Consider the following 15,465-nt stretch of genomic DNA (forward strand, 5'->3'; position numbering starts at 1 on the left):
CTTCCTCCTCCTACTCTGGGACACCATTTATTTTGGTGCTCTGCTTTTTTGTGTTTCTTCCTTCCTTTTTTTTTTTCTTGGTCCAGAACCAGAGAGACTGAACCAGAGACTGAACCAGAGACTGAACCAGAGAGACTGAACAGAGACTGAACCAGAGACTGAACCAGAGACTGAACCAGAGAGACTGAACTCAGAGACTGAACCAGAGAGACTCGAACCAGAGACTGAACCAGACTGAACCAGAGACTGAACCAGAGAGACTGAACCAGAGAGACTGAACCAGAGAGACTGAACCAGAGACTGAACCAGAGACTGAACCAGAGAGACTGAACCAGAGAGACTGAACCAGAGACTGAACCAGACTGAACCAGAGACTGAACCAGAGAGACTGAACCAGAGAGACTGAACCAGAGAGACTGAACCAGAGACTGAACCAGAGACTGAACCAGAGAGACTGAACCAGAGACTGAACCAGAGACTGAACCAGAGACTGAACCAGAGAGACTGAACCAGAGACTGAACCAGACTGAACCAGAGACTGAACCAGAGAGACTGAACCAGAGAGACTGAACCAGAGAGACTGAACCAGAGACTGAACCAGAGACTGAACCAGAGAGACTGAACCAGAGAGACTGAACCAGAGAGACTGAACCAGAGACTGAACCAGAGAGACTGAACCAGAGAGACTGAACCAGAGACTGAACCAGAGACTGAACCAGAGAGACTGAACCAGAGAGACTGAACCAGAGACTGAACCAGAGACTGAACCAGAGAGACTGAACCAGAGAGACTGAACCAGAGACTGAACCAGAGAGACTGAACCAGAGACTGAACCAGAGACTGAACCAGAGACTGAACCAGAGAGACTGAACCAGAGAGACTGAACCAGAGAGACTGAACCAGAGACTGAACCAGAGACTGAACCAGAGAGACTGAACCAGAGAGACTGAACCAGAGACTGAACCAGAGACTGAACCAGAGAGACTGAACCAGAGAGACTGAACCAGAGACTGAACCAGAGAGACTGAACCAGAGACTGAACCAGAGACTGAACCAGAGAGACTGAACCAGAGAGACTGAACCAGAGACTGAACCAGAGACTGAACCAGAGAGACTGAACCAGAGACTGAACCAGAGACTGAACCAGAGAGACTGAACCAGAGAGACTGAACCAGAGAGACTGAACCAGAGACTGAACCAGAGACTGAACCAGAGAGACTGAACCAGAGACTGAACCAGAGACTGAACCAGAGACTGAACCAGAGAGACTGAACCAGAGAGACTGAACCAGAGACTGAACCAGAGACTGAACCAGAGACTGAACCAGAGAATGAAATAGACTGTTTGGTGAGACTTGTTTGGTGGTGAGACAGTCTTGTTTGGTGGTGAGACAGTCCTGTTTGGTGAGACTTGTTTGGTGGTGAGACAGTCCTGTTGGTGAGACTTGTTTGGTGGTGAGACAGTCTTGTTTGGTGGTGAGACAGTCCTGTTTGGTGGTGAGACAGTCCTGTTTGGAGAGACAGTCTTGTTTGGTGGTGAGACAGTCCTGTTGGTGAGACAGTCCTGTTTGGTGAGACAGTCCTGTTTGGTGGTGAGACAGTCCTGTTTGGTGAGACAGTCCTGTTTGGTGGTGAGACAGTCCTGTTTGGTGAGACAGTCCTGTTTGGTGGTGAGACAGTCCTGTTTGGTGGTGAGACAGTCCTGTTTGGAGAGACAGTCCTGTTTGGAGAGACAGTCCTGTTTGGTGGTGAGACAGTCCTGTTTGGAGAGACAGTCCTGTTTGGAGAGACAGTCTTGTTTGGAGAGACAGTCCTGTTGGTGAGACAGTCCTGTTTGGTGGTGAGACAGTCCTGTTTGGAGAGACAGTCCTGTTTGGAGAGACAGTCTTGTTTGGAGAGACAGTCCTGTTTGGAGAGACAGTCCTGTTTGGTGGTGAGACAGTCCTGTTTGGAGAGACAGTCCTGTTTGGTGGTGAGACAGTCCTGTTTGGAGAGACAGTCCTGTTTGGTGGTGAGACAGTCCTGTTTGGAGAGACAGTCCTGTTTGGTGGTGAGACAGTCCTGTTTGGTGGTGAGACAGTCCTGTTTGGAGAGACAGTCCTGTTGGTGAGGCTCCGAGTGAGGCTCCTGGTGAGGCTCCACCTCCTCAGCAGTGTGGGCGTGGCCTCAGCAGTGTGGGCGTGGCCTCAGCAGCTCTCCATGCTCCCCTGCAGGTGGACCAGCTGTGCCTCAATGTGCCGTGTGCTTCCTGTGCAGGCGAGGCGGCGCCACCAGACGAGGGATGTGGGGGACATGATGGCGGGCAGTGGGCGACAGCGGACCCCCCCTCCCCCCCCCGGCCCCCCCGGCCCCGGAGCCTGAGCCCCACCCCCCCCGGCACTCTTCACACCTTTTGACTTCATGAAGCTCCCTGACATCGGTGATGTGATGAATAAATTTGAAGTCCTTGGGATTGTGGGTGAAGGTGAGAGACCAATGAAACGCTTGTTCTGTTTTCATTCTGTTTCACTAAACACACACACACACACACACACACACACACACACACACACACACACACACACACACACACACACACACACACACACACACACACACACACACACACACACACAGCTTTGTGGTCTGGCTTTTAAGTGATAATCATTTGATTGTTTTTAATCCAGTTGGTGAGCGAGGCCACTACAAGCCACTAAAAGGCACTAAAAGCCACTAAAAGGCTCTAAAAGCCACTAAAAGGCTCTAAAAGGCTCTAAAAGCCACTAAAAGGCACTAAAAGCCACTAAAAGGCTCTAAAAGGCTCTAAAAGCCACTAAAAGGCACTAAAAGCCACTACAAGCCACTAAAAGGCACTAAAAGCCACTAAAAGGCTCTAAAAGCCACTAAAAGGCTCTAAAAGCCACTAAAAGGCTCTAAAAGGCTCTAAAAGCCACTAAAAGGCACTAAAAGCCACTAAAAGGCTCTAAAAGGCTCTAAAAGCCACTAAAAGGCTCTAAAAAGCACTAAAAGGCTCTAAAAGCCACTAAAAGGCTCTAAAAAGCACTAAAAGGCACTAAAAGCCACTAAAAGGCTCTAAAAGGCTCTAAAAGCCACTAAAAGGCTCTAAAAAGCACTAAAAGGCTCTAAAAGCCACTAAAAGGCTCTAAAAGGCTCTAAAAAGCCACTAAAAGGCATGTTTCTCCAAAAGCAACAGCACAGGAAGGGTTGACGGTGAAATTCCCCTGAAAAGACGTCATCAGACGCCACTTTGTGTTTTTCTGCTCGGAGCCACTGATTTGAAGTGGCAGCAGCCCTGAGGTGAGAACCTCCATACCTAGGACACAGTTCTAGGACACAGTTCTAGGGCACAGTACTTGAACACAGTTCTAGGGCACAGTTCTAGGGCACAGTTCTAGGGCACAGTTCTAGGGCACAATTCAAGAACACAGTTCTCGAACACAGTTCTCGAACACAGCTCTAGGACACAGTTCTAGGACACAGTTCTAGGACACAGTTCAAGAACACAGTTCAAGAACACAGTTCTCGAACACAGTTCTAGGGCACAGTTCTAGGGCACAATTCAAGAACACAGTTCTCGAACACAGTTCTCGAACACAGCTCTAGGACACAGTTCTAGGACACAGCTCTAGGACACAGTTCTAGGACACAGTTCTAGGGCACAGTTCTAGGACACAGTTCTAGGGCACAGTTTTAGGACACAGTTCAAGAACTCAGTTCTCGAACACAGCTCTAGGACACAGTTCTAGGACACAGTTCTAGGACACAGTTCAAGAACACAGTTCTCGAACACAGCTCTAGGACACAGTTCTAGGACACAGTTCAAGAACACAGTTCTCGAACACAGCTCTAGGACACAGTTCTAGGGCACAGTTCTAGAGCAGTTCTAGAGCACAGTACTAGAGCACAGTTCTAGGGCACAGTTCTAGGGCACAGTTCAAGAACACAGCTCTAGGGCACAGTTATAGGGCACAGTTCTAGAACACAGTTCTAGGGCACAGTTCTAGGGCACAGTTCTAGGACACAGTTCAAGGGCACAGTTCTAGAGCAGTTCTAGAGCACAGTACTAGAGCACAGTTCTAGGGCACAGTTCTAGGGCACAGTTCAAGAACACAGCTCTAGGGCACAGTTATAGGGCACAGTTCTAGGGCACAGTTCTAGGGCACAGTTCTAGGGCACAGTTCTAGGGCACAGTTCAAGAACACAGCTCTAGGGCACAGTTATAGGGCACAGTTCTAGGGCACAGTTCTAGGGCACAGTTCCTGGACACAGTTCCTGGACACAGTTCTAGAGCAGTTCTAGAGCACAGTTCTAGAACACAGTTCTAGGGCACAGTTCTAGGGCACAGTTCCTGGACACAGTTCTAGAGCACAGTTCTAGAGCACAGTTCTAGAGCAGTTCTAGAGCACCAGGGAACCATGAGGTGGAGGTTTGTCGCTCCACTCTGATGCAGCATCATAGATTTTCCGTCGGTGATCTTGAGGTCAGTCGTTTTGTTAACGATTCACTTCAAAGCGTTAAATACAAACACTGGATGTTACGTCATCGTTGACAAAGAGGAAACACTGAGACTTTGATCTCCTGGTTTCAGTTAAACTGGTTTCTACTAAATGACGTCGTCTTATGATTGTTTGTTTACAATAAAGCGTCTGGATTGTTTGATTCCCAACAACACAGGATGAGCAGAGAAACTATAGAATATCTACATTTTATTCAAATCCACTCAGAAACCAAGTCTTAATTCCCATTTGTGCGTTTTTGTTGATTTACAGTCCCGCTAATGGGACGTTTCTGAAAACGTTGTCAGGCGTGAAGTTCAAGCAGCCGGTCGTCAAGTCGTTAAATATTAAAGCTCCTTCAAATATTTAAATCACATAAATGTTGTTTTAGAGAGCAGAGATCACTTCTGCTGTCTGTGGAGGAGCTCACATCCATTTATCATCGTGTGTGTGTGTGTGTGTGTGTGTGTGTGTGTGTGTGTGTGTGTGTGTGTGTGCCAGGGTCGATAGCATCAGAGCTACAGCAGCTCGCCAACACTCGTGTCCTACTTTCTGAGCCACCGGCCCTTTTATAGAGGAAACTGTCTTTTTCCCTTTATTCACCTCCGTTTGGTAGAAAAACACTGGAAATGTGACTTTTTTTCACAAGTATTTTTTTAAATTGTTGTTCTACTTGTTGGCGTCGTTGTTGACAAATCACCAAATGCACCTAATCTGTGTTTATTTACGACTGGAGGTCAACCTGACAGGTTTTTCAAGGTGATTCTGCTGGAATTTAAATAAATAATTAAAGCTGCAAATTCACAGGTGGCGCCGTTCCGCCGTTTTTACAGTCGCATGTGTGATTCCTCCAAGTTCTCCAAGAGTGTGTGGCTGCAGGACCTCCACCCTCAGAGTTCTCCACTCTCACGCTTCTCCACCATCAGGCTTCTCCACTCTCAGTCTTCTCCACTCTCAGTCTTCTCCACTCTCAGGCTTCTCAACTTTCAGACTTCTCCACCCTCAGACTTATCCACTCTCACGCTTCTCCACCATCAGGCTTCTCCACCCTCAGGCTTCTCCACTCTCACGCTTCTCCACTCTCAGACTTCTCCACTCTCAGACTTGTCCACTCTCACGCTTCTCCACCATCAGGCTTCTCCATTCTCAGACTTCTCCCCCCTCAGGCTTCTCCATTCTCAGACTTCTCCACCCTCAGGCTTCTCCACTCTCACGCTTCTCCACCATCAGGCTTCTCCACTCTCACACTTCTCCTCCCTCAGGCTTCTCCACTCTCATGCTTCTCCACCATCAGGTTTCTCCTCCCTCAGGCTTCTCCACTCTCATGCTTCTCCACCATCAGGTTTCTCCACCCTCAGGTTTCTCCATTCTCAGACTTCTCCACCCTCCGGCTTCTCCACTCTCACGCTTGTCCTCCCTCAGGCTTCTCCACTCTCACACTTCTCCTCCCTCAGGCTTCTCCACTCTCATGCTTCTCCACCATCAGGTTTCTCCTCCCTCAGGCTTCTCCACTCTCATGCTTCTCCACCATCAGGTTTCTCCACCCTCAGGTTTCTCCATTCTCAGACTTCTCCACCCTCCGGCTTCTCCACTCTCATGCTTCTCCACTCTCACACTTGTCCTCCCTCAGGCTTCTCACCTCTCAGGCGTCTCCACTCTCACGTTTCTCCTCCCTCAGGCTTCTCCTCCCTCAGGTTTCTCCACTCTCACGCTTCTCCACTTTCACGCTTCTCCACCCTCACGCTTCTCCACTCTCACGCTTCTCCACTCTCACGCTTCTCCACCCTCACGCTTCTCCACTCTCACGCTTCTCCACCATCAGGTTTCTCCACCCTCAGGCTTCTCCACTCTCATGCTTCTCCACCATCAGGTTTCTCCTCCCTCAGGCTTCGCCACTCTCATGCTTCTCCACCATCAGGTTTCTCCACCCTCAGGTTTCTCCATTCTCAGACTTCTCCACCCTCCGGCTTCTCCACTCTCCCGTTTCTCCTCCCTCAGGCTTCTCCTCCCTCAGGTTTCTCCACTCTCACGCTTCTCCACTTTCACGCTTCTCCATCCTCACGCTTCTCCACCCTCACGCTTCTCCACTCTCACGCTTCTCCACCATCAGGTTTCTCCACCCTCAAGCTTCTCCACTCTCAGGCTTCTCCACCCTCAGGCTTCTCCACTCTCATGCTTCTCCACCATCAGGCTTCTCCATTCTCAGACTTCTCCACTCTCACGCTTCTCCTCCCTCAGGCTTCTCCATTCTCAGACTTCTCCCCCCTCAGGCTTCTCCATTCTCAGACTTCTCCACCCTGAGGCTTCTCCACTCTGATGCTTCTCCACCATCAGGTTTCTCCTCCCTCAGGCTTCTCCACTCTCATGCTTCTCCACCATCAGGTTTCTCCTCCCTCAGGCTTCTCCACTCTCATGCTTCTCCACCATCAGGTTTCTCCACCCTCAGGTTTCTCCATTCTCAGACTTCTCCACTCTCCGTCTTCTCCACTCTCACGCTTGTCCTCCCTCAGGCTTCTCCTCCCTCAGGTTTCTCCACTCTCACGCTTCTCCACTTTCACGCTTCTCCACCCTCACGCTTCTCCACCCTCACGCTTCTCCACCATCAGGTTTCTCCACCCTCAAGCTTCTCCACTCTCAGGCTTCTCCACCCTCAGGCTTCTCCACTCTCACGCTTCTCCACCATCAGGTTTCTCCACTCTCAGACTTGTCCACTCTCACGCTTCTCCACCCTCAGGCTTCTCCACTGCCAGACAGGAAGTGCCATTTCAAAATAAAATTTGACAGAATGGAATGCCGAAATGCTCGAGGGAAATTCAGAAAGTGTTTATTAGTCAACAACGCGACATTAAAAGCTTCTTTCTTGAATGTCGTCCAGCTCAGATCTAGTTTCTTTATATCTATAAAGTACGTGGATTATTGATGACAATACATAAACGTTGTTCGGCGGCCAGTGACGCTTCGTGACGTACGTTTACACACTTTCCCTTAATAAAGAAGTAAAGAGGTATAATAATAATAATAATGATAATAATAATGATAATAATAATAATGATAATAATAATGATAATAATAATGATAATAATAATAATGATAATAATAATGATAATGATAATAATAATAATAATAATGATAATAATAATAATGATAATAATAATGATAATAATAATAATGATAATAATGATAATAATAATAATGATAATGATAATGATAATAATAATGATAATAATAATGATAATAATAATAATGATAATAATAATGATAATAATAATAATGATAATAATAATGATAATGATAATGATAATAATAATGATAATAATAATGATAATAATAATAATGATAATAATAATGATAATAATAATGATAATAATAATGATAATAATAAGAATGATGATAATAATAATGATAATAATAATGATAATAATAATGATAATAATAATAATGATAATAATGATAATAATAATGATAATAATAATAATAATAATGATAATAATGATAATAATAATGATGATAATAATAATAATAATAATGATAATAATAATGATAATAATAATAATGATAATAATAATATTAATAATAATGATAATAATAATAATAATAATAATGATAATAATAATGATAATAATAATAATGATAATATTAATAATAATGATAATAATAATAATAATGATAATAATAATAATGATAATAATATTAATAATAATAATAATGATAATAATCTTTACTCTTTCAGTGCTCAGACCATAATAATGTCAGTGAAGGAAAATGTAGTTAATTGTGTGTTTGCTTGTGTTTCAGGGGCCTATGGTGTCGTTCTGAAGTGCCGACACAAGGTAATGAACGCTTTATTGTGTTTTATGAAAAAAAAAAAAAAAAAGTTAAATAAGAAAACAAACAAAGGTTTCAGAAAAATATATGACGTTTTGTTTTTTGTTGACGTCCTCGTCTGAATTCAGTCAGTCTCATTTTCTAGTTGTTCATTTTACACGTGAGCAGGATTTCTCCATGTATTTGGACACGAGGGAGAAAAACATGCAGATTATTATCGTATTGATAATTAATGAGGCTCAATGTGAACTTTCAGTTGAAAAGTGAGAACAAAGTGAGAAATGGTGTATTTTAAGTGAAGGACCCACTGAGAGGTTCTAAGATTGTTTTGTTCCGACCTGCCGGTTTCATCAGTTGATATTAGTCCAGACGATATTACCGTATTTTCCAGACTATAAGCCACAACTTTTTTCCTAAACGCTTTGAACTCTGCAGCTTTTACAACACGACGAGGCTCATTCATGTGTTTTTATGGTTTAACGGGCTTCAAGCCTCCAGATTCTACTTCCTCGTGTAGAAACCTGCAGTTTTTAGCCTCTGCTTCTCCAGAACTGGTCTTCAAAGTGACATTAGTGCTCCTGGGGAACTCGTCTTGTGCTGCTTCCTGTCAGGAGCTCCAGGTGGCTGACGGCAATGATGCGTTCAGGTGCATCACGTAAAGTAGAGCGCTGGAGGAATCTTCCTTCTCGGAGTCACAATCAGCAAATTACTGATAAAATACTTTATCAACAGAGAGAAAATGCTTGGTGGTTATGTGTCTGTCTGTCTCTGTCTCTCTGTCTCTGTCTCTCTGTGTCTCTGTCTCTCTGTGTCTCTGTGTCTCTGTCTGTCTGTGTCTCTCTCTCTGTGTCTCAGTGTCTGTGTGTCTCTCTGTCTCTCTGTGTCTATGTGTGTCTCTGTCTCTGTGTGTCTCTGTGTGTCTCTGTGTCTCAGTCTGTCCTTGGCTTCGCAGCAGGAGGACTCACCACCACAGTGTTCAGGAACTTCCAGCACTATGAAAGACAGATTTGTGAGAATTGATGAAAATCTGATCAATCAGTGTTCCTGGACATCTGGAAGAAAAACATCTGGAGTCACACCACCACCTGAAAATGTTAAAATAAAACTCTGTAGCCTCTATTAACAATATAAAGTCTTTCTCATCAAAGTTTTATCAACAGGAATCCAGTAAATCCAGAAAGCAAGGACTTTTTTAATAGTGCCTCCCTCAGTGTGAAACCTGGACCTGATGGATGAAGAGCTGAGATCCTGGTTTTCAAAAACTTCTCCATCACTGTCACTGACACAGTACTTTGATACAAGATGGTAGCAGGAGGTGGAGATGAACCACACTGACGTCTGTCACTTTACATTTCACCGGCAAAGTTCTGTGCTGCCCTCTAGTGGTGAAGAGTATTTATACATGATTACTCTGCAACACACTGTCGCTGTGAGAGCAAAGGTTTTTTTTAGAACAAAATGTGAAATGTGATCATTTCCCCCGGCTCAGCTGACGACCTGGAGGAAACACCAGAGGGTGAAGAACTCTGTTCTACTGTGCCGTAAAATACAAAGACGTTTTCCCTGGCGCTGCCTGGAAACACAACAACGCTGCACTTTTGATGGAACATCTGCTGGCGACTTTACCGGCGGAGGACGAAGCGTCCGGCTGCAGATCAGTGAGGACCGACGCGTCCGGCGGATCTCGTGTTGTGAGAGTGGATCAGCTGACAGGTTGTCTTTTCTAAAGGCCGACTGTGTGAATCCACACCGACAGTCGCTGGACGCTGCAGCTGCTGGTTGTGACACTTCATCCAGCAGAGCACGCCCCTCAAATGAGCTTTTATACGACGCGTGTGTTTAAGCGGAATAATTGAGCCCGGGAAGACGTGTGGGGGGCCAAATATAGACGGGATGGAAATAGACGAGTGCCTTCGTCAGAGTCTCTGTGGGAACCGGTTCAGGAAGGTTCTTCTGACGCGTTCCGACGGACTCGGGGTGTCATTTAGAGGGTTTTGGTTCTGGGGTCACTTCCTGTGTGAAGTTGGACTCGACAAGTGTTCAGTGACGACGGACGGTTTTCTGATTCGTTGTTGATTATCGGTTGTTCTGGGAAAAGCAGCGGCTGTTTGGAGACTCGTTGATCCTCTGGTTCAACTGGAACCCACTGGATCCTGAATATAGTCTGCTTTAGGAATGATGGAGGGGGTGTGGCCTCGTGAGAGGGTGTGGCCTCGGGGGAGGGTGTGGTCTGAGGAGAGGGTGTGGCCTCGGAAGAGGGTGTGGCCTCGGGAGAGGGTGTGGCCTCGGGGGAGGGTGTGGTCTCGGGAGAGGGTGTGGCCTCGGGAGAGGTTGTGGCCTCGGAAGAGGGTGTGGCCTCTGAAGAGGTTGTGGTCTCGGGAGAGGGTGTGGCCTCAGGAGAGGGTGTGGCCTCGGGAGAGGGTGTGGCCTCGGAAGAGGGTGTGGCCTCAGGGGAGGGTGTGGCCTCAGGGGAGGGTGTGGCCTCAGGAGAGGGTGTGGCCTCAGGAGAGGCTGTTGCCTCGGGGGAGGGTGTGGTCTCGGGAGAGGGTGTGGTCTCGGGAGAGGGTGTGGCCTCAGGAGGGGTGTGGTCTCGGGGGAGGGTGTGGCCTCGGGAGAGGGTGTGGTCTCGGGAGAGGGTGTGGTCTCGGGGGAGGGTGTGGTCTCGGGAGAGGGTGTGGCCTCGGGAGAGGTTGTGGCCTCGGAAGAGGGTGTGGCCTCTGAAGAGGTTGTGGTCTCGGGAGAGGGTGTGGCCTCGGGAGAGGGTGTGGTCCCAGGAGAGTCTCCATTGACCCCTTTCGTAGCGTCGCGTTTCCATGACGACCTGCTTTGTGTAGTTTTGAGAACCGCAGTTAACTTTTCTGCTCTTCCTCTCCTGCACTTCCCAGGATTCCACAGTCACTCCAGTGTTTACGAGTCACAGAGGAGTTAAAGCTGCTGCTATGTAGCGGTTAGCAAACCTAGCATGCTCAATGTCTCCGTCTCAACGTCTCAATGTCTCCATCTCAATGTCTCAATGTCTCCGTCTCAACGTCTCAACGTCTCAATGTCTCCATCTCAATGTCTCAATGTCTCCGTCTCAACATCTCAATCTCTCAATGTCTCCATCTCAACGTTTCAATGTCTCCGTCTCAATGTCTCCATCTCAATGTCTCAATGTCTCCGTCTCAACGTCTCAATTTCTCCATCTCAATGCCTCTGTCTCAATGTCTCCGTCTCAACATCTCAATGTCTCCATCTCAATGTCTCAGTCTCAATGTCTCAGTCTCAATGTCCCAATGTCTCTGTCTCAATGTCTCAATGTCTCTGTCTCAACGTCTCAATGTCTCAACGTCTCAATGTCTCAGTCTCAACGTCTCAATGTCTCAATGTTTCAATGTCTCAATGTCTCTGTCTCAACGTCTCAACGTCTCCGTCTCAACGTCTCCGTCTCAACATCTCAATGTCTCAATGTCTCTGTCTCAACGTCTCAACGTCTCCGTCTCAACATCTCAATGTCTCAACGTCTCAGTCTCAACGTCTCAATGTCTCAATGTTTCAATGTCTTAACGTCTCCGTCAACATCTCAATGTCTCTGTCTCAACGTCTCAACGTCTCCGTCTCAACGTCTCAACGTCTCAATGTCTCAATGTCTCAATGTCTCAATGTCTCAGTGTTCCTTTACTTATTGTCTTTTGCTTTCATGCCGTTTGAACCTCGATGGTGTTTCTCTGGATCCTGGTACCGATGTAATCTGACTACATTTTATTATTTATTAATCTGAGCAGTAACATGCAGACCTATTTAATGTAGATTTCATGTAGACCTATTTAGTATAGATATCAGTAACATGCAGACCTATTTAATGTAGATTTCATGTAGACCTATTTAGTATAGATATCAGTAACATGCAGACCTATTTAATGTAGATTTCATGTAGACCTATTGAGTGTAGTTTTCAGTAACATGTAGACCTATTGAATGTAGTTTTCATAAAGAGGCAGTTATCTAGTGGACGGAGGAAAAACCCTGTCAGGCGTTTGAAGAAACTATTTTTTGCTGCCAGAGAAAGAAACTGGGTCAGGAGAGGAACCAGGACGGGGAACTGGGTCACCTGAGCCGGGGCGGGTCTGTGTGGTCTAATGTGGTCCAGTGTGGTCCAATGTGGTCTAATGTGGTCTAATGTGGTCCAATGTGGTCCAATGTGGTCTAATGTGGTCCAATGTGGTCCAATGTGGTCCAATGTGGTCCAATGTGGTCTAATGTGGTCTAATGTGGTCCAATGTGGTCCAATGTGGTCCAATGTGGTCTAATGTGGTCTAATGTGGTCCAATGTGGTCCAATGTGGTCTAATGTGGTCTAATGTGGTCCAATGTGGTCCAATGTGGTCTAATGGGGTCTAATGTGGTCTAATGTGGTCCAGTGTGGTCTAATGGGGTCCAATCTGGTCTAATGTGGTCTAATGTGGTCCATTGTGGTCCAGAGAAGGACGGAGTGGACGACGGAGACACGTTTCCCATCCGAGTGTGAAAGTTTTCGTCGTCCCTTAAAAAGGAAAAGGAAATAAATGGAGAGAATCAATAATACTAGTTATTGACGGATTAGTCTTTTGGAATTTCTTGTTATGTGATGATCTCATCTCATAACATTTTTGAATGAGTTTGATTGCATTAACAGTGTTTGACCACTGGAGGCGCCGCTGAGCAGCTAAATCCCAGTTTGAAGAGAGAAAGCACGTCTCACGCGGAGATCCAGAGTTTGTTGTTAAGAAACAAACACATTTCATGGTTGTGGACAGAACTCCGGTTCTGATCGCTAACGTTCCGTTGACAGAATCGTTGTGAGAGTCGGGAACCGTAGAGTCAGAAGTACCAGGAACCTCGAGAACATCTGGACAGAAACGTTCCTCCTGGTCAACGTGGAGCAGAACGTCTGAACAACCTCGTCCAAACCCTGCAAACACCTTGCAGTCCAGTACAACGACTCCTTGTCTGGCCGTTGCCATGGCAACCCTCAACCACCGTACAGGGAGAGCTGGCTCTGTCTGCGCGGCTCCTGGCCGACGTATGGAGAGACATTTTCTACCTGGGATTGAGGGAGGGAGGGAGGGAGGGAGGTGAGGTGGATTGGTAGGGTAGGTAGGTGGGTAGGTAGGGTAGGTAGGTAGGTGGGTGAGTAGGGTAGGTGGGTGGGTGGGTAGGGTAGGTGGGTAGGTAGGTGGGTATGTGGGTAGGTAGGTAGGTAGGTAGGTGGGTGGGTAGGTAGGTAGGTAGGTAGGTAGGTAGGTGGGTAGGGTAGGTAGGTGGGTAGGTAGGTAGGTAGGTAGGGTAGGTAGGTGGGTAGGTAGGTAGGTAGGTGGGTGGGTAGGTAGGTAGGTGGGTAGGTAGGGTAGGTAGGGTAGGTAGGTGGGTGGGTAGGTAGGTAGGTGGGTAGGTAGGGTAGGTAGGTGGGTGGGTAGGTAGGTAGGTAGGTAGGTAGGTAGGTGGGTAGGGTAGGTAGGTGGGTAGGTAGGTAGGTAGGTGGGTAGGGTAGGTAGGTGGGTAGGGTAGGTAGGTAGGGTAGGTAGGTGGGTAGGTAGGTGGGTAGGGTAGGTAGGTGGGTAGGTAGGTAGGTAGGTGGGTAGGTAGGTGGGTAGGTAGGTAGGTAGGGTAGGTAGGTGGGTAGGTAGGTGGGTAGGTAGGGTAGGTAGGTAGGGTAGGTAGGTGGGTAGGTAGGTAGGTAGGTAGGTAGGGTAGGTAGGTGGGTAGGTAGGTGGGTAGGTAGGTAGGTGGGTAGGTGGGTGGGTAGGTAGGTAGGTAGGTAGGGTAGGTAGGTAGGTAGGTAGGGTAGGTAGGTGGGTAGGTAGGTGGGTAGGTGAGTGGGTGGGTAGGGTAGGTGGGTGGGTAGGGTAGGTAGGTGGGTGGGTGGGTAGGGTAGGGTAGGTAGGTAGGTGGGTGGGTAGGTAGGTGGGTAGGGTAGGTAGGTGGGTGGGTGGGTAGGGTAGGGTAGGTAGGTAGGTGGGTAGGGTAGGGTAGGTAGGTGGGTGGGTGGGTGGGTGGGTGGGTGGGTAGGTAGGTAGGTAGTGAGGTAGGTGGGTAGGGTAGGGTAGGTAGGTGGGTGGGTGGGTGGGTGGGTAGGGTAGGTAGAAAGTGGAGGACGGCTCTGAGCCACGGGCAGAAACACTGAACGGTAACTAGGACACGTGGAGGAGCAGGACGGGTGGAGGAGCAGGACGGGTGGAGGAGCAGGACGGGTGGAGGAGCGTCTTTCACTCAGAACGACACCAAGAGACAGACAGACTCACTTTTCCAATGTTTCCTGGCTTTAATTCCTAGTTTGACCTTGTTTTGTGTTACGATGCAACAGAATTCAAAGGAACCGGATTAGAATAGAAAGTTTCAGAAGGTGTTCTGTCTCGTCCTGAACTTAGAATAATAATAATAATAATTTCCTTCTTCTACCTGGAATTTTAACATGTAAAATATTTTATGTTCAAACAAACAAACAACCCGTTGGATCTTTTCCAGTGAAGCACTGGAAGGTGGAGGCCACGCCCCTCACCTGCGGAATATTAGCGGTAATATATTATAATATAATATTCTGATCGGAAGCTCTCGGAACAGAGCGCCGTCACTTCACACGGACAGGAAAAGCCTCACGATAAACGACGTGACGTATTTGGAACTTGACGTTTTCCCGTCGAGACGTTGGCGAGAAAGAATCTCGGCTGATGTTCCGAACATCTGGGAATCTGCCGACTCTGTGTTTTCTCATTCCCTCGCCCCACGAGGCTCCGTCTCAATCGCACCGTGCGGAATCACAAGTTGATTTTTCCAGTGACTCGTTTGTCTGCGCTGCATTTTTAATATGATTTTGCCTCAAATATAAACCTAATTCCTTCAAGATGAAATGAACTATGACTGAGTGGGAAGCAGAAGAGCCTCGCGGCGACGACGTCGACCGTCTTTACGTCTCTAAATTCACGTCTCGTTGAGTCAAATCAGCAGAATCAATGAAAGGCGTCTCCGTCTCTCTTGCAGGAGACAAATGAAATCGTGGCCATTAAGAAGTTCAAGGACAGTGAAGGTGAGTTCTGTCTTGTCCTGTCCGTGTTCAAGCGGTCAGTCGTTTTTATTCCCGCCGCCGCCGCCGCCGGCGCTCACCGACACGTTTTGGCTTTGCGTCTCGCC

At 47.3% G+C, this 15,465-nt stretch overlaps 1 protein-coding gene across 1 annotated transcript in view; it reads left to right on the plus strand.

The window, feature by feature from the left end:
• Positions 1–2,341: 2,341 nt before the first annotated feature.
• LOC308137614 (cyclin-dependent kinase-like 5) overlaps positions 2,342–15,465 on the plus strand; it is a gene marked incomplete at its 3' end in the record, with an annotated part of 35,931 nt that continues 22,807 nt past the window's right edge. The window contains exons 1-3 of the mRNA XM_080506366.1: positions 2,342–2,463; positions 8,291–8,325; positions 15,316–15,361. Of these exons, the coding sequence (XP_080362492.1) occupies positions 2,400–2,463; positions 8,291–8,325; positions 15,316–15,361 (145 nt within the window). The 5' untranslated portion in view covers positions 2,342–2,399. The remainder of the gene's footprint in view (positions 2,464–8,290; positions 8,326–15,315; positions 15,362–15,465) is intronic.

Source organism: Blennius ocellaris (genome assembly GCF_963422515.1).
Source record: "Blennius ocellaris genome assembly, chromosome: 12".
NCBI classification, from domain to species: Eukaryota; Metazoa; Chordata; class Actinopteri; order Blenniiformes; family Blenniidae; genus Blennius; species Blennius ocellaris.